Raw genomic sequence first — 24,517 nt, 5'->3', positions numbered from 1 at the left:
GCATTTATTATTTGTAGATTTTTTTAATGATGGCCATTCTGACTGGTGTGAGGTGATACCTCATTGTAGTTTTGATTTGCATTTCTCTAATAATTAGCAATGTTGAGCATCTTTTCATGTGCCTGTTGGCCATCTGTATGTCTTCTTTGGAGAGATGTCTGTTTAGGTCTTCTGCCCATTTTTTGATTGGGTCATTAGTTTGTTTTTTTTATATTGAGCTGTTTGTATATTTTGGAAATTAATCGCTTGGCAGTCACATTGTTTGCAAATATTTTCTCCCATTCTGTAGGTTGTCTTTTCACTTCACTTATGGTTTCCTTTGCTGTGTTAATCTGATTCTTTATTCCACTCCTAATTGAAATTGCCTTTTAAAGCAGTCTGTCAGCCAATGGATTCGATATTTTTTCCAGCTTTTTTATCATCTGAAAATTAGATAGTCATGATTGCCATCAATATTCATTCAAGTCATTGATAAAACTGTGCATCAGGACAAAACCAGGGCAGAGTTCTGAGACTTGGGGCTAGAAACCTATCCCTGGGGAAGACAGTTAATTAAGCAGCACTCACTGGGTGGTGCTGTTCAGTATTTGTCCACACTCAATATTCCAGCTCATACAGAACACATCTTGAAGCTTCTTCTCAGCTGTCTTGCTGAAATCCAGACACACACTGTTTCTGGCCTTCCCCTCTCACAAACCATATCACAAAAGTGTTCATGAGATCAATTCAGCATCATTTTCTCTTTCTAAACCTTCTCTGGAATTTCCTAGTAGTTATATTGTAAGTGCTTACAAACTCTGAAGCAGTTTAAACTGTTTCATAGATTAACGTCAATCTCCCTGTTCTGTCATCTACAGATTATACCATTTTCTACTTAAATTTTAGGGTAAAATGTACTTGTATCCAGTCTTCAATCATCTTTACCACCGCAAAATTTCCCAGAATATACCGACAATAGTCGCCCACACCCACCCCGCATCTTCAGATTCCTTCAGGAAGTTGGGATGTTACTCAACTGGGTTAACAGATGTGTGTGTATAAAAAATAATTTTTTCTTTTTTTTTTTACTAAACCATTTGTGAGATAGTTGCAGGCCTCATGCATGACATTTAACCCGAAAATATTTCAGCACATATTTCCTGGGAACGTGGAGGACATTTGTTTATATAAACACAGTATAACGATCGCTCTCAAGAAATTTAACATTGGTACAATACTGTTATCTAGTATAGAATGTTTATTCCAATTTCCCCAATAATGTCCTTTATAACTATCTTTTCTTCTCTGTTTTGGGTCCAGTCAAGGCTCACACACTGCATTTAGTCGTCAAATATCTTGAATCTCCTTTAATCTAGAATTGTTCCTTAACTTTTTTGGATCTTTCAGAATGTTGATATTTTTGAAGATTCTAGACCAGTTGTTTTGCATAATATCCCTCAATTTGGATTTGTCCAGTTGTTTTCTGATTACTAGATTCAGGGTAAACATTTTTGGTGGGAATTCTACGTAGGTGATGTTGTGTCCTTCTCAGTGCATTGCATCAGGAGGCTCATGATATCAATTTGTTCCATTAACTACAAGGTTAAGTTAAACTATTTATGAGTAATATTCAGCAGATCTCTTTATGCAAAGGTACATTTTCTCCTTTGTACTAATACGTAATCTGTGAGGTGTTATTTTGAGACTGGTTGAATATCTAGCTCCCCAGTAACCTTTCTTGAGTAATGTTTTTAAACCTAAAGGAACTAAGATACCACTCATTTCTAACTGAAATTGAGCTTTTTTTATTTTGTTTAAATCTCACTGTGCTGACACAGTGTAGGTATTTGAATATGTATTAAAATTATGATCAATTATAGAACGGATCGGACATAGTCTGATTGTTCCCTAACTAGAATACTTGGTTTACCAGACCTGTTAGTGACCTGTTAATGACTCCTCTCCTCCCTAAAGTTCTGTTCTTTCTGAAATTAAGTGAAACTCTACTAAGACTGCCACCCATATTTCCGATTTCTCCCTTCCTTAAAATTATTTATTCCATATTTCTGTAACAAAGTCTTCATATTATCTATTAGACCTTTCACCTCGGCTTCTCTCCATCTTTTCTTTTCACCTTTTTATTTTCTTTTTAAAAAAAATTTTTATTTTATATTGGAGTGTAGGTGATTTACAATGTTGTGTTAGTTTCAGGTGTACCACAAAGTGATTCAGTTATACATATACATGTATCTGTTCTTTTTCAAGTTTTTTTCCCATTTAGTTATTATAGAATATTGAACAGAGTTCCCTGTGCACACCTTTTTATTTTCAATGTTGCTTCCCCTTCCTTGAACAGGAAGAATTGTAGAAAGACAGGGTACCAAAGTCCCCACTTTACATAAAGCTGTGACCTCACCACTAACAAATGGGAAATTTAAATTTATGTCACTGTCTTAGAGGAGAAAAGAAATGTTACTTTATCATCATTTTCATTTTGGTTCCTGGAAATTCTTAATATACACTTTCTGTGCAAATAAACTATGGGCTTCAACAAGTTTGCTACATGTTCTGTAAGTCATAGTCACCTCCATAAGCTCCAGGGAAGTTAACAATTTTAGATGCAGGGAGTGAACCAAACTTCGTAGTTTAAACAAGTCAATCATTTTACGCATTTAACAAATTAGGGTTGTTGTTTTTTTTAAAGGACTTTTTAAAAAGAGCGTATTCTCCTGTTCTAAATCTAAAGATTCTTTTCCAATATGTTACTTCCAACTGTTTCACAGGCATTCGGGGAGAGGGAAGAAATGAAAAAAAATCCTCAGATTGTAAAGATTCTGCATCATGTAACCGTATGTGTAATGTTTAAATAGCTAAAATTATCCTTTTCCTCCTAGATCCACATCTCCATTAGCAAGGCTTCATGGATCGTCCATCTTGGAGAGGCACCACCTGGAGTACAGTAAGACTCTCCTGCAGGACGAGGTACGTGGGTCTCTCTCTCTCTCTAGGGCAGCTCACAAGCTCTGGATCAAAGCACTAACCCACAGAAAATGCTTAGAAAGAGGACGGCCTTGAGTTCTGGTGGTTGACAGTATATACCCTTATTGAAGTCAATTGATAGAAATTGCTATATTGCAATAGTTTTTGAACAGCCAAGTTGGAAGTAGCTGAGATAGAGGAGAGAAGAGCCATGGAAAGTCACAGAATCTCTGTGGGTTTGTGAAGAAAGAAGCAAAAGCTTAAGGTGCATGTGAGAGGGCTCTATGCACCCTGGGTATGTATGAATGTAAAGAGAAAAGGAGGCTACACAGCCACTGCTTTTCTGATTCATGTGGTATGCACTGTAAGGCACTGTCTGTATCTTTGAGAAAGTCAAGCTTTGGTAGTTGGGGGGTAGGCATGAAATCAGGCTGTGAGACAGATCGGACAACTGCCATCAGAGGCACTGAGTGAATCTCCCAAGAGTTCCAGAGGGAGGTGTCACATTCAGGAGTGGGCAGGACATAGGGGAGAAGAGGGGCGGGATCAGGAAGCTTTTCACAGGAAGTGGCTTAAGCTTGGTCTTGAATTCACTTTGATTTATGCAATATCATGTACTACTAACCTTCTGTAGAAGGCAGTCATTATTCTTTTTACTGATTTTATTTGAGGGGTATATAGGCTTGTGAGAAAGGTGATGAATATAATCTAGTTATACTTTAAAAAAATATATCTTGAGAAAATTCTAACCCAGAATGAATCATTAGTAGATGGAGGGGAATACTGTTTTGTCTCGACAGAGAAACGGTCTAGAATCATACGAGTTCGTTAGGATAAATAAGCCCTCGGGAGAGTGGAGCTTTTTTCAGTTTCAATAATAATCTTTTTTTAGGCTCAGGGGACGCGGGGGTATATGGAAATATGTCCAAGTTTAGAAAGATAACACTACATTCTTCTAGATAATCAAAAACCAAGTGGGAAAACTTGTAAGACAGGGCAACCAGGGAGAAAAGTGGAAAAACAAAACAAATAAACACATGATTTAAAGGTTTTCAACAGCCTGTGATTGCAGGCTGCATCCAGACAGGGGGACATAGACCATCTGCGTCAGAATGATCGATTTCACAGGGCGGAGGTGGGCGGGCTTTTAAAAACACATCCTGGGGGCTTCCCTGGTGGCGCAGTGGTTGAGAGTCCGCCTGCCGATGCAGGGGACACGGGTTCGTGCCCCGGTCCGGGAAGATCCCACATGCCACGGAGCGGCTAGGCCCATGAGCCATGGCCACTGAACCTGCGTGTACGGAGCCTGTGCTCCGCAACGGGAGAAGCCACAACAGTGAGAGGCCCGCATACCGCAAAAAAAAAAAAAAAAAAAAAAAACACATCCTGGGCTTCATCCTGCGCTTACCAGGCTCCCTGGGGATTGGACCCAGGAATCTGCATTTTAATAAGAATTTTCATAATTCTCATGTGTAGCCAGGACCTGTGCCTGCAGTAGTATCATAAAAAGGATGATAATATCTGTCCTATGAGAATTAGAAAGAGTAGAATTGAAAGTAGTTCAGGAAGATAAGAGTAAATTGTTATTATCCAATTTGTTATGAGTCTTTGTTTTACTGGTTGGGACAGTCTTGTATTTTTGAGTAAGAATTTTCCATTCATCCCACTGATTACATATACCACAGGCAGGTAGTATCAAAAATAATTCATTTAATTTTACGTTTACCTACTAATGCAAAATATATTTTTAAACCTTTACAGCCAAATGTTTAAGTGCTTAACTTCGGAAGGCTCCTAGTAGCTCATATGTTTTTCCTTTCTGGGATTTGAGAGTTTATAACAGAGTTGTTGTTTTCCATCTTAATTTTTTTAATGTTATTTACTCTGCAGTCTGAACTGGTTTTGATGGCTATATAAAGGCTTATTATTCTTTCTAAAAAGGAATATTGCATCTTAGTAATCTGTACCACCTTGGCGAGGACCTGTCTACAGTGCTATTCGACCTGCTAATTGCAGACTTTTAAGGGTTGTAAATAGAGTAGCTAGGCAATAAATGCAATCACAGAGTATTTTATGAGCAGGCAAATTGAATGCTGAAAAAAATGAAATTTTAACCATCAGATGTTCTTTTTTGAGACAATACAGTTGTCTCAGTACATTTTTTTTTGAGAGACAATACAGTTCTTTTATTTATTTATTGTATAAAGAAAATATTTACACTTAAAACTAATTTTTTTACATAAGGGAAATCCTTATGATTTATCTAGCAGTTTTGTCATATTGTGGACGTTACTTATTTTGTTTTGTATATTATCAGGCTTTGAACTAAAATATCTTTATGTCCCAGTAGAGTTGGATTCCCTGCTTTGAGGACAGAACCATCTGTATTCTAAACTAGTCAGAAATCCACCCTTTAACCTAATGAATAGGTGGAAACGTCTTGTTAGCCAAATTTGTCAGAATAGAAACTTTAATACTACAACGTACTGTCGGAATGACAAAATGCATTGCTCAGCATAAATAACAACACTTTTATTATTCAAAACACTTCACGAACTTTATTTATGCTTTTTCACACTGACCTTTTATTATACAAAGAAGAAATGAAGAAGAAATTAAATATCTTGTGTATGGTTACCAGCAAACCACAAACATGTTGGCAATCTTCTCTTATGGGTGTCGCATGTACCACATTGGAGACTAGAACTCATCTCCCCTGAGTGCCCTCATCAGGATGAATTGGAGCCATTTCTATTTTGGTGTGCTACGCAGAACTTATATTTTATTGCCATTTTCATGGCACTAGGAGAACAAAAACGGCCTGTTATTGGTAGAGGGGGGAGCAAAGTTAGACTCTTTCTGTGGGCAGGTGAAACCAGCTGAGCAGATGGGGGCCCAGCTGGAGTGGGGCTGGGACAGAGGCCTCCTCTCTTGTTCTGTGCACCTGTCTCTACATCACGTGTCCAGCACAATTCCCCGGAAGAACAAATGGAATATTATAGACTTACCTATATTTTAAATTAATGACAATAGTTGTTGTAAAAATTACACATGCCCACTATAAAAATTCAAGCAATAGGAAACATTCCAAAGATAAATATTAAAAAATCACTTTAAATCCTATCACTCAGAAATAGACATTTCATTAACATTTAATGAACTTCATTGTAGCCCTCTGTGAATATATAAAGGGAGAAGGACAGAAACAATTTTAGAAAAATGGGATCTTACTATCCAAGCTATTTTTTTGGTTAGAGTTTTTATTTAATTAAGTTTATTGAAGTATAATGTATGTACAATAAGTGGCATCCCTTTAATGTGTTTTTCATAAAAATTCTATGAATTCTATTCATACACCTGGGAACTACCACACTCAAGATACAGAACACTTCTGTCATCCCAAAGGATTCCTTTTGCCCCCGGGCAGTCAATGCCTCTCTCTCCTCCCAGCCCGAAGCAACCATTGAAATGTTTTTAGTCACTATAGTTTAAATCTTCTAGATTTTTATATAAATGAAATCATGCAATAATTACTCTTTTGTGCTGGGTTCTTTCATACAGAATAATAATTTTGTGATTTGTTCATGTTGAACGAATGAATCAGCAGTGATTCATTCCTTTTCATTGCTGAGTGGTAGTCCATTTATTTTAAATGAAAATTTTAATTCTACTTGAATTTAACAGAAGAAACTTTTTTTTAATGGAAAGAATTACAGAACTTCAGAGGACTGTGTTCTTATCACAAGAGATATTAGTTCTTAAAGAGAACCCTAAAATCAATAACCGGTGATTACGGGAAAGTGTGAAAAACTATAACGAGCATTTAGATGTTTGATTTTAGACCATACGTGTTAACTTTACATCATCCATGAACTCCCTGCTATGAAACATGAAACAATTAGAATACTTATACTGCTTCCAGCATCTCCACCTCTGTTTTATAAGGTATTTATTATCATTAAAAGTATTTTTTTTTACTGCTATCAGTAGTTATAAAATTCATTTTGCTCTATAATTTCCACAATTGTCTATTTTTTTTAAACCAGAGCATTTATTGCATGACTAATGGCTGAAATCCCTAAGATGAACTGGATCCTACCCCAGTGGCTCTCTTGGGTTAGGTGTTGTTTCCCCCAGAATCCATGCCTGAATCTTCAGGATACAATCTGTAGGTGCTTCACTTGCCCGGCTCCAGTGGTGTTGTGTCCTCAGCCTCGGCACTCCAGGCACACTTCCTCTTCTGCCTGGTAGGGCAGCCACATTTGTCACAGGTGTGCTTCTGAAGGTGGGAGGCCTTAGAGCCACAGTTTGCGTCTCATTGTGATGCTTTCCAAATGACAGTGTTCCCTTTGTCATCTCTTTTCTGTGGCCAAGACCAAAGAGGCACAATTGTTTATTCCTAATTCTACTTTTAAATGGGCCTGATACTTAACCTCAGTCTTTCTACCATGGCTTGTCCATTCCTGTGTATATTATCTTGATTAGCTCGATTTGTGTTATTTGATAGTTTCTCCCAGAGAGTATAAGCTAAGTACATGCCTAAGATCTGTTTGTTACATTTAGTTTTGAAAGTCAGTTTGGCAGAATATAAAGGTCTTGGGTCACTTTCTTTTTCTCAGAAATTGTAGGAAATTGCTCCAATGTCTTTCGGCATTGAAGCATTACCCTGAGAGGTATAAATGGCCAACCTGATTTTCTCCCTCTCACGTGACTTGATTTTTCTGCATAGATACTCATATGATTCTTTTTTGTTTTTTTTTATACTGCAGATTCTTATTAGTCATCAGTCTTATACACATCAGTGTATACATGTCAATCCCAATCGCCCAATTCAGCACACCACCATCCCCACACCACAGTTTTCCCCCCTTCATGTCCACACGTTTGTTCTCTACATCTGTGTCTTAACTCCTGCCTGCAAACCGGTTCATCTGTACCATTTTTCTAGGTTCCACATACATGCGTTAATATACGATATTTGTTTTTCTCTTTCTTACTTCACTCTGTATGACAGTCCTTAGATCCATCCACGTCTCAACAAATGACTCAATTTCGTTCCTTTTTATGGCTGATATTCCATTGTATATATATGTACAACTTCTTTATCCATTCATCTGTCGATGGGCATTTAGGTTGCTTCCATGACCTGGCTATTGTAAATAGTGCTGCAATGAACATTGGGGTGCATGTGTCTTTTTGAATTATGGTTTTCTCTGGGTATATGCCCAGTAGTGGGATTGCTAGGTCGTATGGTAATTCTATTTTTAATTTTTTAAGGAACCTCCATACTGTTCTCCATAGTGGCTGTATCGATTTACATTTCCACCAACAGTGCAAGAGGGTTCCCTTTTCTCCACACCCTCTCCAGTATTTGTTGTTTGTAGATTTTCTGATGCTGCCCATTCTGACTGGTGTGAGGTGATACCTCATTGTAGTTTTGATTTGCATTTCTCTAACAATTAGTGATGTTGAGCAGCTTTTCATGTGCTTCTTGGCCATCTGTATGTCTTCTTTGGAGAAATGTCTATTTAGGTCTTCTGCCCAGTTTTGGATTGGGTTGTTTGTTTCTTTAATATTGAGCTGCATGAGCTGTTTATATATTTTGGAGATTAATCCTTTGTCCATTGATTCATTTGCAAATATTTTCTCCCATTCTGAGGGTTGTCTTTTCGTCTTGTTTATGGTTTCCTTTGCTGTGCAAAAGCTTTGAAGTTTCATTAGATCCCATTTGTTTATTTTTGTTTTTATTTCCATGACTCTAGGAGATGGATCAAAAAAGATCTTGCTGTGATTTATGTCAGAATGTTCTTCCTATGTTTTCCTCTAAGAGTTTTATAGTGTCCGGTCTTACATTTAGGTCTCGAATCCATTTTCAGTTTATTTTTGTGTATGGTGTTAGGGAGTGTTCTAATTTCATTCTTTTACACGTAGCTGTCCAATTTTCCCAGCACCACTTACTGAAGAGGCTGTCTTTTCTCCATTGTATATCTTTTCATATGATTCTTAATTCTTCATATTTTAGTAACTTTGAATGTCTGGGTATTGACCATTCTGCATCTATTTTTTCCTTGTCATGGGTTACACTTATGATCCATAGAATTCTTTTTTTTTTTTAATTTCAGGAAAGTTTATTTTCATTGTATCTTTGAACATTTCATTTGTTTGTTATGTTCTTTATATATATATATTTTTTTTTAATATTTATTTATTTATGGCTGTGTCAGGTCTTAGTTTCGGCGCATGGGATCTTTCATTGCGGCGCATGGGCTCTTAGTTGCATTGCATAGCCTTCTAGTTGTGGCGCACGGGCTCAGTAGCTGTGGCACACAGGCTTAGTTGCCCCACAGCATGTGGGATCTTAGTTCCCCAACCAGGGATTGAACCCGCATCCCCTTCATAGGAAGGCGGATTCTTAACCACTGGACCACCAGGGAGATGCCTGTATATTTTCATAGATTTATTCTTTTCCATTTTAATTTCCTCAAGACTGTGGACTATGTCTCTTGCTGCAGTTCACTTGCTTATTCTATTTGAGTATAGCTTTAATGTGGATTTCATCAATTATATTGCTTTTATGTTCAATTCCATTTTTTTCATTCTACTACTAGTTCTGCTAGTTCACTTTTAATTTTACTATTGCCTTGCAGTCTCCTCTTTAAGTTCTTATGGTTTGAAACTATGGATATTACTGGTGTGAATTTTTCATGTTCCACTGGGTATTTCCTTTGATATATTTTTCATTTGCTTTTTGTGTTCCTTTCTTCCGTTGTTATTTTCTTTGCGCGCGCATACACTACATTTATGTACTCAGTCAACTACTGAAAGATATTTATGTGATTTCTGATTCAGGGTTGTTACGTACGGTGTTCTGTGACTCTCTAGTACATGTCTTTTTGTGAATACACCTGTGCATTTCTGTTTGGTATGTACCCAGAAATAGAGTTGCTGGGCCAAAGGATGAGCATATGTTCAACTTTGGTGAATGCTGACAAGCAGTTTTCCAAAATGGTTGTACTAATATATGTTCTTACCAACAGTTCCAGTGGCTCTCCATCCTCTCCAACACTTTGTACTTTCCATCCTTCTCATTTTAGTCACTCTGATGGGAATGTAGTGACATTGCACTGAATTTAATTTGTGTCAAATTAAATAGCACTGATTAACATGAACTACAGTTTATATTTATTAACCTTTTGAAATTCTCTGTTTTGGGGTTGCTTTGTTCTCAACTTGATTTGTAGGAATTCTTTATTCTGGTTTATATATCTTTTGTCAGAAATCTGTATTGCAAATATTTTCTCCCTTTCTGTGAACTGCCTTTTTACTCTTAATGTTGGATTTGGATGAATAGAAGTTCTTAATTTTAATGTCCATTTGATCAATTTTTTAAAGATTAGCTGTTTTTTTCTCATCTTAAAAACCTTTGACTATTCAAGGTAATGAAGATATTTTTCTCTATAACTGGTATTGTTCTACCTTTCTCATTTAGATCCACAATCTTTTTACAACTTATTTTTTTTTAATAAATTTATTTATTTTTGGCTGCGTTGGGTTTTCATTGCTGTGTGCAGGCTTTCTCTAGTTCCAACCAGAAGGGGTTACTCTTTGTTGCAGTGTGTGGGCTTCTCATTGTGGTGGCTTCTCTTGTTGTGGAGCATGGGCTCTAGCTGTGCAGCCTTCAGTAGTTGTGGCTCACCGGTTCCAGAGCGCAGGCTCAGTAGTTGTGATGCACGGGCTCAGCTGCTCCGCAGCATGTGGGATCTTACCGGACCAGGGCTCAAATCTGTGTCCCCTGCATTGGCAGGCGGATTCTTAACCACTGTGCCACCAGGGAAGTCCACAACTTATCTTTATATATGGTTTGATGTAGAGATCAATATACATTTTTCTGTCCAGGTGGAAATCCAGATGACCCGGCACCATTTATTAAAAAGGCCACCCTTGGCTTCCCTGGTGGCGTGGTGGTTGAGAGTCCGCCTGCCGATGATGCAGGGGACACGGGTTCGTGCCCTGGCCCAGGAAGATCCCACATGCCGCGGAGCAGCTAGGCCCGGGAGCCATGGCCGCTGAGCCTGCACGTCCGGAGCCTGTGCTCCGCAATGGGAGAGGCCACAACAGTGAGAGGTCCGCGTACCGCCAAAAAAAAAAAAAAAAAAAAAGCCACCCTTTTCTCACTTCACTTCAGTGAGACCTTTTGTCATAAATCAGGTAACTGATTATAAAATAAGGTGGACTGCTTCCGTACTCTCTATTCTGTTCCACTGATCAGTTTCTCCTTTGTCAATATCATACCATCTTAACTACTATAGCTTTATAATAAATCTTAATTTCTTTCAGTGTAAATTTTCCAGCTTTGTTCTACTTCAAGTCTGTCTTGGCTTTTATTAAGCCTTTGTGTTTTCATCTGAATTTTAAAATCAGTTTGTCGATTTACATACACATATCCACAAACCTGTTGGTATTCTGGTTGCAATTGCATTGAGTCCATAGATTTTGTGTTCTTGTGGTCTTTATGCAGAGGTTTTATGCAGTCGTTTGTTTTGAAAATGACTCATTCCTTAATGGAATTTGCCATCTGCCGAAGAATCCTGTGAGGAAGGGCAGAAATGCACTGAGGACAGCCTCAGCTTCCTATTTATTGTCTCAAACACTGCCTCACTGAGTCTATTTCTTTGGTCTGGGGAACACACCTCTTTAATTTGGGCTTTCCAGAAGTTGGGAAGGCTCATATTAAGCAAAGCCCTTGAAGCTACAGGCTGTGTGTTAAGATCTGGCCATCGATGCCAAACTTCCTGCCATCACTTCTTGTTACCCAGTGCATTCTCTTTGGCACAGACGACTAAGTAATAGGAGTCAGTGCAGATATATGTCAGCATAGCTTTCCCATCAATTCCTCTTCTGCTGCTGCTCTGTGTTGTCAAACTGGATTTTTGAGGGACATCCTTCCTTCTTCTGTGTGCTGTCCACATCCTAAGACCTCTTGCTCTGATTAAAAGATCACTGGCTCTGCCTTTGCTTACTCAAAAAAAACCTGCACGCATGTATATATGTTTAATCCTCAACTTGTTCCAAAATGTTTTTAATGGAGTGTCCAAAAAATATAACATTAAAGAAAAAAATGAGGGCTAATGGGAATATAAAAATATGATGTATGGTGAAGGCCCAAAATGTATACGGTGAAAAGTATAAACATTTATTAGACATGGGCCAGATTTGGTCAAGAGCTTTCTAGCAACTAATACAAAACAGAAACAGGATCTTTTATGTGAATCTATAACCACAGCTGAAAAAGAAACCACTTAGAAGCTCTTCTAAGAACCTTAGCTGTGACAGAAGGAAAAGAGAAAATAGAATATTAAGAAAGGGTTTTTCAATTAGAGGCCTGTACAGTGTTTTTAGATGAAAGTGAAAATAAGTGAGAAGAGTGAAAATAAGGAATATTGTGCTATCAACAAAGGAAGCAGTACTGAAAAGGGTTGAGTGTACACTTTTTTCTTAATTATACTAATTTTAAAAGTGTGACATTAATCATCTTTTTAAAAAATCCAGTACTGATTTACTTTGTAAAGTGAAAGACCTTTTGACAATCTGTCTGCTTTAATATAGCTGTTTTATTATTTTGGATTAGAAAAAGGTATGACTTAAATGAAGTTTAACAGTATTAAGTCATATTTATTTTTATCTCTTTATATATAGCTTTTCTCTCTTACATATATTTAGCAAATAGCAACAGGTATCCAGGTTTAAAAATAAAAGTACCTGTATTAAAGTAATTGGTGCCTAAAGAATACTGATTTACTTGGTTGATGGTTGTGTAGTCTGTACAGTCTGGCGTTTGGTAGACTCAAGGTCTATCCTAAGGGATTACTTATTTAAACTCAGCAGCCTTTTTTGTGTGCCCCCTCTCCCCATTCTATGTTTTTATTTGGCTCTTTTTTTTTAAGTTTATATTTGTTTTAATTTTTAAAAATTACATATATTTAATGTATACAACATGCTGTTTTGATATACATATGTAGTAAAATGATTACTACAGTCATTAATTAACATTAACCTTTTTGTGTGTGTGTGGTGAGAACACCTGAGATCCACTCTTTTAGCAAATTTTTCAGTATATAATAAGGATTAAAATGACTTCATGTGCTATTTGTCTAAAAGTTTAAGGCATTTCCACACGACCCCAACTTTTTGTCCTTAGTACAGCAGTCAAGGATGACTTTAAGTGCTACTGGATCTACGAAGTATGTGTGGGAATTACATAATACACATTATTTTGGGAACATGATAACGTGTATCAGTGAACAGATAAAGGCAGTGACTCAGTGATGTAAATATGCCACTGGGTCCCCACCAGTCCAAGGGCAGGCCACCAGTGTACCAAAATCAGGGGCAGGTTAAGTGGGATTAAAATGACAAATGGCCCACTTACTCTTCCTTCTTCCTGGTCAATCCAGACCAGGTTAAAAATAACCTGTATCCAGACAATTTGGTGCAGAGATTATGCCCAAGGGGCTGCTGTGCACTGTCTCAAGTAAGACATTAATTTTGATCTAGACAAGCTTTCTTTTTGTTCATTATAGTGTCCAACAGCCATTTCTTCCTTCTATCAATTTAAAAATATAGCTGCTATTATGAACTCATTATTTTAACAAATATTACAACTTGCTTTTCTACTACTTATATCTGCTGTGTACAATACCATTTTTCTCGTCATGGAAGCTGTTATAAAAAGATGACTTAGGGCTTCCCTGGTGGCGCAGTGGTTGAGAGTCCGCCTGCCGATGCAGGGGACGCGGGTTCGTGCCCCGGTCCGGGCAGATCCCACATGCCGCGGAGTGGCTGGGCCCGTGAGCCATGGCCGCTGAGCCTGCGCGTCCGGAGCCTGTGCTCCGCAACGGGAGAGGCCACAACAGTGAGAGGCCCGCATACTGCAAAAAAAAAAACACACAAAAAAAACCATGACTTAAATGGAGGTTTGTATTATGTATACAGTAACACATAATTCTAGTCTACTTCTTGCTAATATTTCAATCTCCTGGAATGACAGAGCTGTATTTGGTCTTGGGTTTGCAATTCTATTTTTACCTGGGGATTACCTCAAAACTTTATGTAACAGTAATACTGATATATAATAAATAATTTAAGTATATTTTGTAGCAACTTATAGTTCTGAAATGCATTCCGTTATCTCATTTGCATCAACATTCCATAAATATTTATTGATCACAGACTGAGTGCTAGGCAGTTAGCAGGGCAGCTGTTATTATCCCCATTTGATATAACAAATACAGATGTTAAGTGAGGTGTTCAGGATTACACAACTACCAAGTGGGGAAGCTGGGAGCTGAACCTGAGCTCCTTGCTGAGAGGCAGTGTGGTGCCCTGCTGCACTGGTTTAAATATCTGCTCTGCTGTGTACTAGCTGTTTAACCTTGAGCAATTACCTAACCTCTCTATGCTGTGGTTTGTTGTGCAATTAAGAGTGTTCATAGAGCACTAACAACAGTGCCCGGGAAGTAGTAAGCATTAGGTGAGTGTTTACTATTATTATTTGGTCCTTGACCCAGTATTCTTTTCTACATTATGCTGCCTGTATCTCCACATAGGTGAATAGACTGTTTCCTCCTTTCCAGTGGAATTTTTCTGTATTTCATAACTGTTAACTTCATTTGGCAAAACTCACTATACATTTGTCCTTTGGCCTGTATTCCTAAAATGGTGTTTTTGGAATATCATACCTTTTAAAAAACACTCCCAGATTTACACTCTCATTTTCTAGAACACTAAAAATAGAGGCTGATCCATGTATGAAGAGATTATTAGTGGGAAACTCTTTGAAGAAAGGTATAGTTAAGTCTTTGTAAAATATAATCGCAAGACATCATTTTAAGAACAGCTTGGAAGAATTTACTTTTTCCTATGTGTATGTGAGTACTATTGTAATCTGCAGCTTCTGAAAGTTTTCCAGCAGTTTCTGTAGTCACTCTGAAATTATCTAGTAAATAATTCAACATGTCTAACAATCGGATAAATACCAGATATGCTTTATTAAGGCTCCTCAATTACTACAGAAAATTTTAAATCAATTGTTTTTGTTGAAATGGTCCTGGAAGAAAACACTTATTTCCTCCAAAATCTTATACATTGATTACCTGAATATTTGCTAATGATACCCGTTTTTATAGTTTAAATTACCTTACTCAAAGTACAGTAGAGGGGTAACCTAATCCAAGAGAGAAAACTGAAAGCAAAAAAAGTGAAAGACCTAGTTGTTGTTCTTTCTATAATAGGATAACCTATGTTATTAAGCATTGTTTGGTTTGTATGTTGAATCAAAGGCAAATTAATGATGGCACTTTATTGTGAATTTTCATCTTACAGAGTTTAAACATCTTCCAGAACCTAAATAAACGCCAGTTTGAAACAGTTATTCATTTGTTTGAAGTTGCAATAATAGCAACTGACCTGGCTTTATATTTCAAGTAAGTACAGAACTCCCTTGTACTCTGTGTGGTTCTGCCTTCTGTAAATGGTCCGTTGCCTTAAAGTTAAAAGGTATTTATTTATACACACAGTTCTTTTCTTTTTGTATTATCAATAGAATACCCTTAAGATGCCTGATAATGAATTTACTAGACATCTGGAAACATATTTTAAAAATCTAAGACCCTAATATTAGTTTATTTGAAGAAATTTGAATTAAAGAATATGCAGCAAGGTAGGTGCGCTGCCAGAAGAGCGACGCTACAAAACCTTACGAGGTGACTTTTGTCCTGGTGAATTCATCGTAGTCCACAATCTGGTATTCAGAGCTGCAGCCTCAGACATTTGCTCCTGCCAGAGTCCGAGAGTTGAAAAATCTTGGTGATACTGATGCACATTAACAAACTCAAAAAATGCTGACTTATATACAGCAGAGCACTAACCCTATTTATAATAATAATAATGATTACCAAGGAGGCCAGATACTCCAAGCTTCCGCACAATTTCTTGTCGGTGAATTATAAAGTTTAAAATGTATTAGAACAAGGTGAACTAGTTATAGGATCTAAGTATTTAACAACTTGGATGGGCAGTATTAAATTGTGCCTCTCTGATCCCTCTTCATTAAAAATTTATGTTAAATAGTTCAAACATGAAGACAGATATTTAGAAATATATAACTGATATCCGAATAGCTATAGCTCAGATTCAACAAATGCTAAGATTTTGTCTTACATCTTTCTTTTTTTAAGGGGAAAAAGTGATGCAATTGAGGCATCCCATGCCGACTCTATAATGAAAACCCTCTCCCCTTCTCCTTCGTAGATACCACCATCCTGATATTGCTGTGTATTCATCCTTCCTATTCATGTTTTTATATGGCATTAAGTGTGTTTAAAATTTTTCCATAAATGGTATCATACCGTGTATACCTTTCTGCAGCTTGTTTTCACACAATGTTTTGAAGATTTAGCTTGGTGGTAAATGGAAATCCAGTTCATTCTTTTTATTTTTTATTTTTTTGCGGTACGCGGGCCTCTCACTGCTGTGGCCTCTCCCGTTGCGGAGCAGAGGCTCCGGACGCGCAGGCTCAGCGGCCATGGCTCACGGGCCCAGCTGCTCCGCAGCATGTGGGATCTTCCCGGACCGGTGCACGAACCCGTGTCCCCTGCATCGGCAGGTGGACTCTCAACCACTGCGCCACCAGGGAAGCCCTAGTTCATTCTTTTTAAATGTATATTCACCTGTGTGAATATACCATAATTTAGCCATTCTTCTATTCATGGACATTTAGATTATTTCCAATTTTTCATCACTGCCTACATTGTATATCCTTGTATATATATGAGAGTTTCTGTAAAGTACATATCTAGAAATGGGATTGTTGTAGGGTTTGCATATTTTAAATTTTATACCACATTGCAAATCTATTGCACTCCTGAGTAGGTATGCCAATTTAAACTCCCACCAGCAGCATACAGGAGTCCCTGTTATCCCGTATCTGGACTCTTCTTGATCTGGGCTTACTTAAATCTATTTATTTTGAGTGTGAGATGGTATTTTATCGTTCACACTTGTACTTTCATATCTTTTCATATATTTTGGCTTCTAATTTTTTGTTGGTTTTATGCATTACAGTGTTTCATCACAGCCTATGGCCTTTTATGTTATCTTTTTTTGTCACATGTAACTCTTAGTTTTAATGTATTCAAACTTAACAGTTTTTTTTCCCTTTCTGGCTGGTGCTTTTTCTGTCTTAAACCCTTTCTATGTCAAAGTTACACAGCCATTCCCTGTTCCGCTCCCCTTGCCCCTTTGATCCACTACATGGACATTTGATGATAACTGGGAACATAAAACCTGAAAAGCATGCATTAAAGACACTTTATCTCTGGTCTTATATGCTAAAATTGTTGCACAGCTGTATCTTTTTTAGGAAGAGAACTATGTTTCAAAAAATTGTTGATGCCTGTGAAAAAATGGAAACTGAAGAAGAGGCCATCAAATACGTAACCATTGATCCAACCAAAAAAGAGATCATCATGTGAGTAGTCAGAATTTTATTTCTCTTTTGGCAAAAATAACTTGTTTTATATTTCTATTTTAACACTTTTTGTTTTCTTTTAAAGGGCAATGATGATGACTGCCTGTGACCTGTCAGCTATAACCAAGCCCTGGGAGGTACAAAGTCAGGCGAGTAGTTCCCCTTTTCTTTCGCATACTCGGGCTCTGTCTAGGTCCCATGTGAAAGAGAACATGAAGGTATCAGGCAACCTCAGAATTTAATGATAGCTATCAGTTATATGACTATATATTTTGTAAGCAATTATCTTCATCACCCTGGTCTTGTCCTCTGAAACAATAGGTTTATAATTTACAAAGAAGAAAAAGGAATTTAAGAAGTTAAGACAAAAGTACAATGTTCCCTGTTGGGTTTCTGTTAGTGCAGAAAAGCAAACAGCTTTCAAGAGCTCACAAATGTCAGTGGGACAATAGGTCATTTGGTCAGGCCCAGAACAAGGCAAATAGACGGAACCTTAGAAAGAAAATGCTTTCTGAAAAGAATTCCTTTATCACTGGACTGGCTGTAAGAAGTTTATATACAATTATTCAGGGAGTGTCTGCATTTTTAATAGAGGAGATAAAGGACGAGACAAGGATGAATCATTAGTGCCTTCATCTGTCAAGGGTGGCTTTGCACTTACAGTCTCCTCTTCAGTGTGCTGTCAGTTACCAGATGGCACTATCTGCGAGGTCATATTTAAGGGCGTCTTCCAAGGAAGTTCTTCCCCAACCTTGGGGAGTGAGAGTGGGAGCCATTCATTTACCACTTGGTTTCTTACTAATCGATGAAAGAAGCTTCTCTTTCTCCCTCAGTTAATTCACAGGGAAAACCCTAAGCAGAAGAGGCCAGAATTCACTGGGTTTGACTATAAATGTGGATTTTATTTGTAAAGACAGAATAATCGGAGCCATCAACCCCCAAGCCAAACACTTGTGCTCCTTCTGCACTGACTGCCTGCTCTTCCTTCTCTATTCTTTGTCGACATCATCACCCATGCCAGAACCTGGGGTCTTGCTTGAGTCCATCTCCCTCATTTCAAAACCATTCCTGTCCATCACTCTTGCTACCATCTTAGTTAATACTTTCCCTCTTTCATCAGAACTATGGTGGCAGCCTCCTAAGTGATCCTCTCTTATCATGAACTCTCCAACCTTCCTCTGAGCTGCTGCTGGGACTGCTTATAAATAGACCTCTGCTTGGCCACAGCATTGCTTAAAAGCCTTCTAAACTCCCCAGTGCTGGAGGTTTTCAACCTTTTTTAAAGAAAGAAGCAAAGTCTATTTTTCTCACACAAAAAGTTGTACAAAGATCACTTTATAAAAGAGAAAAAAGTAAAGTTACTTTCGCTTAAATTTCTCTTGGCATCTATTTTTGTGCCACTCATGCACTTTGGAGGGACCCTGTGGCTCAAGAATGAGAACTACTGGCCCAGAGAATCAGGTTAAACTTCCCAGCAGAGCTTACATGGCCTGTCATTACCTGTCCTTAACTCCTACTCCCCAGTTTCTTTCTTTTCACTTTCCCATGTCACCGCCTCACACTCTAGGCTCCTACTCACACAAGAGCTGGATGTTGGGGACTTCCCTGGTGGCACAGTGGTTGACAATCCACCTGCCAATGTAGGGGACATGGGTTCGAGCCCTGGTCGGGGAAGATCCCACATGCCGCGGAGCAACAAAGCGCCACAACTACTGAGCCTGTAAGCCAAAACCACTGAAGCCCGTGCGCCTAGAGCCTGTGCTTTGCAACAGGAGAGGCCACCGCAATGAGAAGCCCACGCACCACAACGAAGAGTAGCCCCCACTCGCCGCAACTAGAGAAAGCCTGCGCACAGCAACGAAGACCCAACGCAGCCAAAAATAACTTAAAAAAAAAAAGCTGGATGTTGAATTTTATCTGTACATAGTCTTCCCCCTCTTCTTTATCGGCAAACTACTAGTAATCCTTGATGATACAGCATAAATGCAACCTCCCTTATCTTTCTCCCTTCTCCTTGATCCACAGCAGTTCATACTGTTACTATTAATTATAGCACTTACCACATTGTTTACATGACTGTCTTCATTAGACTGTGAGCATCTTAAAGGTCACATGTTACTCCTCTTTGTAAGCCTGGCTCATGCCAATGTAAACGCAGCTAGCAGGTGTTCAATAAACCAGATAAATACTGGTTTTTAAAAAACTATAAATGAACCCTCAAATATCCTCACACCATGATCAGGTGAAGTTGTTCTAAACTGTGCACGTATGTGCACAAACACACATGCAGATACATGCTAGATGCTAAGAGATAAGCAGGACAAGAGGATCTGGGAAGCTTTAGAGCATGAAGCAGAATGTAATGGAATTACAATCTCCCATCTCCCCTTTTTATTGTTGAGAGGTGGTGGCAATAGCAAATAGGAGACAGGCACTCCTAGAATAAGTCTACCACAGTGAAGTAGGAAGAGAAATACCCTTTTCCCATTTAAATATAATCTGTAAATGACATCCTTTTAAAACCAAAGAGCACATGGTATGACAACACCTCAAGCATTAATTATAAATTTTATCCTTAAATGTCACAATAAAATGCAAACAAGTCACTTTCATGAATTATGTCCTTCTTTTCAGGTAGCACTTCTGGTTGCAAATGAATTTTGGGAACAAGGAGATCTGGAGAGAACAGTGCTGCAGCAACAACCAATTGTAAAGACCTTGACATAAAAATGCACTACTTATTTAAAATTATCAATACAAATCAGTCTTTTTCACTGAACCTCAGAAAAAGATCTTTAAAGAATTTATTTCTCTTTCTAGCCTATGATGGACAGAAACAAAAAGGATGAACTACCTAAACTTCAAGTTGGATTTATTGACTTTGTTTGTACTTTTGTATATAAGGTAAGTAAACAAATTGATTATCTGAGTGAAATATGTCATCTTCTGGATGAGAATTTTTCTTTCAAACTGTAACCAAAATCAAAGCCATCCTCAAGGAAAGTCATTAGGGGTGTCCTTGTTTCTCCAAGGTAGTTGGAGGTATTACCTTAACCTCTCATTCAGGGGTGGAATGAAAGGTGAGAGAACTCCGATGTAAGCAAATGGAACAGACTTAGGCAGGAAGGAAAACAGCTACCTTTCCCACTTCTGAGGCACTGAGTTAATCTCATCCTAGCAGCTCTGAGCGCTGTAATAATTCCTTAGGGCTCCTTCTCTGCACATGAAAAGTACTAAAAATGAACTATATAAGAAGTTTCTGACCTAAAATTCTATCTAGGAGTTCTCACGGTTTCACAAAGAAATCATACCTATGCTGAATGGTCTTCAAAATAACAGAGTGGAATGGAAGTCCCTAGCTGATGAGTATGATGCAAAGATGAAGGTAACTGAAGAGAAGAAAAAGCAGGAAGAAGGAAATACAACTGAAAAAGGTCAGATGGAATCTGTTTTGACTTCTTGTAAAGTAGCTGAAAGTCAGGCAGAGCTTAATCTCACGACAAGAGCATAAAAAGTAAATGCAAACAGGAAATTTGCCTTACTGCACACAGACTGGTAATTAGAAGAAGTTGATTAGTGGTTTTCAGGGTTTTTTATCCCGCTCAAACAAGATCTTACTTTGTAATTCCAGATGGAATTGATTGGTCCAGTTGAAGTAGGGGTTAGGTTTCTTCATCCACTCTAGAATATGGCTCTTGAGGTACCTCTGCAGAATACTGAGTTTTTAGAAATAATATGAAAACCATACAATCAGTGGGATCAATCAGGATTAGGTGAGAAAATAATTTTAGTCCTAACATTATGCATTAGCTGTGAGACTTTAGGCATCTTGCTTAACCTGTCTGAGCTTAATGTTCCTCTCCAGATAATGAGAAGGTTTTACAGATCTCCAGCCTCACTTCCAGACCTAAGGAAGCCCGAGATGTAAAGCTGGTCAGCTGATTGGGGTGACTTGACCGGTACCCCGAGACTTTGCCTATGCTTCAGATGTCTCTACTTAGTGCTGTTTATCCTGATGAAATTTCTATTCCTAAAGTCACTCAGTTAGGTTGAAGATAATCTTCAGAAAGCCTCTGTTAAGATGCTTAGGATCACCTATTAGTTCATCAGATGCCTCAAACGTCATCTGGAAAGTGGAATACTAATATCATGATTTTATATTTTGTCTTAAGAGCTCAACACTCAAGGTTTTGTAAGAAATTCTTTTTGTTTAACAAAGAAATCATCTCTATCTGGAAAGGCCCTGTAAAAAAAAGATGCAACATTCTTTTTAGATGGTTCTTATATTTAGTGGTATTTTAAAGAATTCATAGAGGGAGAAAGCATTTTGCTTAAAGGGTTAAGGATATCCTTCAACAGAATAAAAACAGGAGTTACTGACTCTGGGATATATATCCATTTACATATTTATTGGGTGTGTAGTCTGTACGATGGGGTCCTTATCTCCTAGAGCTTACCACCTGGTGGGGGAGCTAGACAAACTATCAAATGAACAATTGATTATCTAACTATAAGTATCGGAGGAAGCATGAGGTATGTACCTGAGGCATCTGGGAAGACTTTCCTAAAGGATGCTTATGCTAACCGGGAAGGCTTTCTTAAAGGATGCTTATGCTAAACGTAAGACTACGTAATCTTTGCCTAAGCAGAGAAAGGAGGAGGAGTTGGAGAGGAAAGAACAGAATGTGCACAAAGGCCTTGAAGTGGAAATAAGCTTGGTGCAATTAAAGAACTTAAAAACTGGTGTAGCTGGAGTCTAGAGAGCTACAAAGGTGGGCAAAGTGCCAGATGAAGCTGGGAATGCAGGCAGCTCTGCCAGACAGTGTGTTGCCTTGAAGGCCTTGCTAAGGATTTGTCCTCCAGAGAGCACTGGGAAATCCTTAAAGGGATTTAAACAGGAAAGAGAGAACATCTGATTTGCACTTCAAAAAGGTAACAAAAATGGTCATTTTTACTGGGCAAGTGAAAAGAAAAGGTATTTCTTAGTACAATTCATCTTTACCTCAATTTTATGATGAACAGGTTATCAAGCCCTTTAAGTGGCTCCTAACTTTTTTTTTTTAGTTTTCAGTATATTGGATATGGATCTTCTATCCTTATTTACATAAAAAATTACTTCCAAATTTTTTTCCTACTACACTGAGAAGTCTCTGTATACTAATATTATTTCATCTCCAGGCAACAAGCTTTGTGCTTGGCACAAAGCAACAACTCAGATTCCCGGACTGCACAGTTCAGTGGTTCTTCTGTGAAACTGAGACGTTAACTGGCTAATCATTTATTAGATTTTATTTTCTAAATGGACTAATTCTGAATATGAATTCAAGTTTTTAAATGGTCAAACCCTTAGTACTTGCTGTAGGTTAAAACTATGAAGTAGGCTATAAAGTTACACTAATATTAGGAAAAAACACTGTATATCCACTGACTCCCAATAATACTGCTTTTCTCCTTTTTACTAGCTGCAGAAGATTCAGGAGGTGGTGGTGATGACAAGAAGTCCAAAACATGTCTAATGCTATAATACAGTCCAACTGGTCTAAATTTCAAATACTGTTTCTACATTTGAAGACAACAAGAAAACATTCAAAAGAACATCATCAAATTTCATTCATCAAACCATCAAGTAACAGAGTAAGAGAATCTTCAGAAAAGCTACCCTGTGACTAGCATGAGAAAATATACTGCTAGCCTAAAAGCCCTGAGGGTAAAATAAAGTTCAACAGAAGTGCAAAATAAGACAAAAATAAGTGCATTTTTGGTGCCAATTTGTTTTAAATTAAAAATAATATAATCCTGAAATTAGTCACCAATTTTTTTTTTCTTAAAGGTTCTTATTAACTGTATTCATTTACTAGGGCTACTTACAGCAAAATGCCCCAGACTGGGTGGCTTAAACAACAGAAATTTATTTTCTCACAATTCTGGAGACTAGAAGTCCAAGATTAAGGTGCTGGCAGGGTTGGTTTCTTGTGATGCCTCTCTCCTTGGCTTGTCAATGGCCATCTTCTTTCTCCTTGTGATGCCTCTCTCCTTGGCTTGTCAATGGCCATCTTCTTTCTCCCTGTGTCTTCAACTGGTCTTCAGTCTTCCCTCTTGTGGGTCTGCGTCCTCATTCTTCTTATAAGGACACCACTCATATAGGATTAGGACCCACTCATATGACCTCATTTTACCTTAACTACCTCTTTAAATGCACTATCTACAAATACAGCTGCATTCTAAGGTACCGTGGTCAGGATTTCAACATAGGAATTTCAAATAGGACACAATTCAACCCAGAACATTAATAATAATGATTCACACCTCACATCCCTTCCTGAATCAAAAGTCTCTCGTCAACATGTCTTAATGTAAGAGTAAATAGAGTATAGAATGTGTAACGTATGTAAGTACTATATAAGAAACAAAGAAAAAGGACGTTAAATGTTATTCCATCTGAAATGCTTCTTTCCTCCACTTTTTACCCTTGATAATAAAGACCACACCACTTGTAGCAGCTTAAAAGTACATCGTCATCCTACACCCATCCTTTCCCCCAAGTCTGAAATCAATTATTTTATGTGTAACTAAGAATACATTCTTACATTCAGAACTATTCTTCTCACTGAAAGAATTATCAATTTATAAGACATTACCTGGATAATCCCAATGCAAGTTAAATCAGCTAATAAATATTATGCATTATTAAGAAGCATGTGATTTGATTATGCAAAAACTACTATCAAAAACAGTTCAGAAGGACTTTTAACAGAGGTTACTTTTAAAAATGATTACTAGGGGGCTTCCCTGGTGGCGCAGTGGTTGAGAGTCTGCCTGCTGATGCAGGGGACACGGGTTCATGCCCCGGTCCGGGAAGATCCCACATGCCGCGGAGCGGCTGGGCCCATGAGTCATGGCTGCTGAGCCTGTGCTCCGCAAAGCGAGAGGCCACAACAGTGAGAGGCCCGTGTACCGCCAAAAAAAAAAAAAAAAAAAAAAAAAATTACTAGGACTGTCTACCAGGAATTCTAAATACTGACTTGTCAAGAG

General features: G+C 38.0%; 1 protein-coding gene across 2 annotated transcripts in view; it reads left to right on the top strand.

Moving 5' to 3' along the window:
- The window catches only part of PDE6C (phosphodiesterase 6C), a 60,446-nt gene extending 36,159 nt beyond the window's left edge, over positions 1 to 24,287 (top strand). The window contains exons 15-22 of one of the 2 annotated variants that reach the window (XM_067709961.1): positions 2,874 to 2,961; positions 15,340 to 15,440; positions 17,378 to 17,485; positions 17,571 to 17,634; positions 20,120 to 20,194; positions 20,306 to 20,389; positions 20,766 to 20,919; positions 22,948 to 24,287. In XM_067709961.1, the coding sequence (XP_067566062.1) occupies positions 2,874 to 2,961; positions 15,340 to 15,440; positions 17,378 to 17,485; positions 17,571 to 17,634; positions 20,120 to 20,194; positions 20,306 to 20,389; positions 20,766 to 20,919; positions 22,948 to 23,009 (736 nt within the window). In that variant the 3' untranslated portion in view covers positions 23,010 to 24,287. Of the gene's footprint in view, positions 1 to 2,873; positions 2,962 to 15,339; positions 15,441 to 17,377; positions 17,486 to 17,570; positions 17,635 to 20,119; positions 20,195 to 20,305; positions 20,390 to 20,765; positions 22,542 to 22,947 lie in introns of those variants that run through there. The other variant, XM_067709960.1, reaches the window with a different exon arrangement.
- Positions 24,288 to 24,517: the final 230 nt, after the last annotated feature.

Source organism: Pseudorca crassidens, chromosome 16, assembly GCF_039906515.1.
Source record: "Pseudorca crassidens isolate mPseCra1 chromosome 16, mPseCra1.hap1, whole genome shotgun sequence".
Classification (NCBI taxonomy): domain Eukaryota; kingdom Metazoa; phylum Chordata; class Mammalia; order Artiodactyla; family Delphinidae; genus Pseudorca; species Pseudorca crassidens.
The sequence above is the reverse complement of the archived record's forward strand: the minus strand, read 5'-3'. Positions and strand labels throughout refer to the sequence as shown.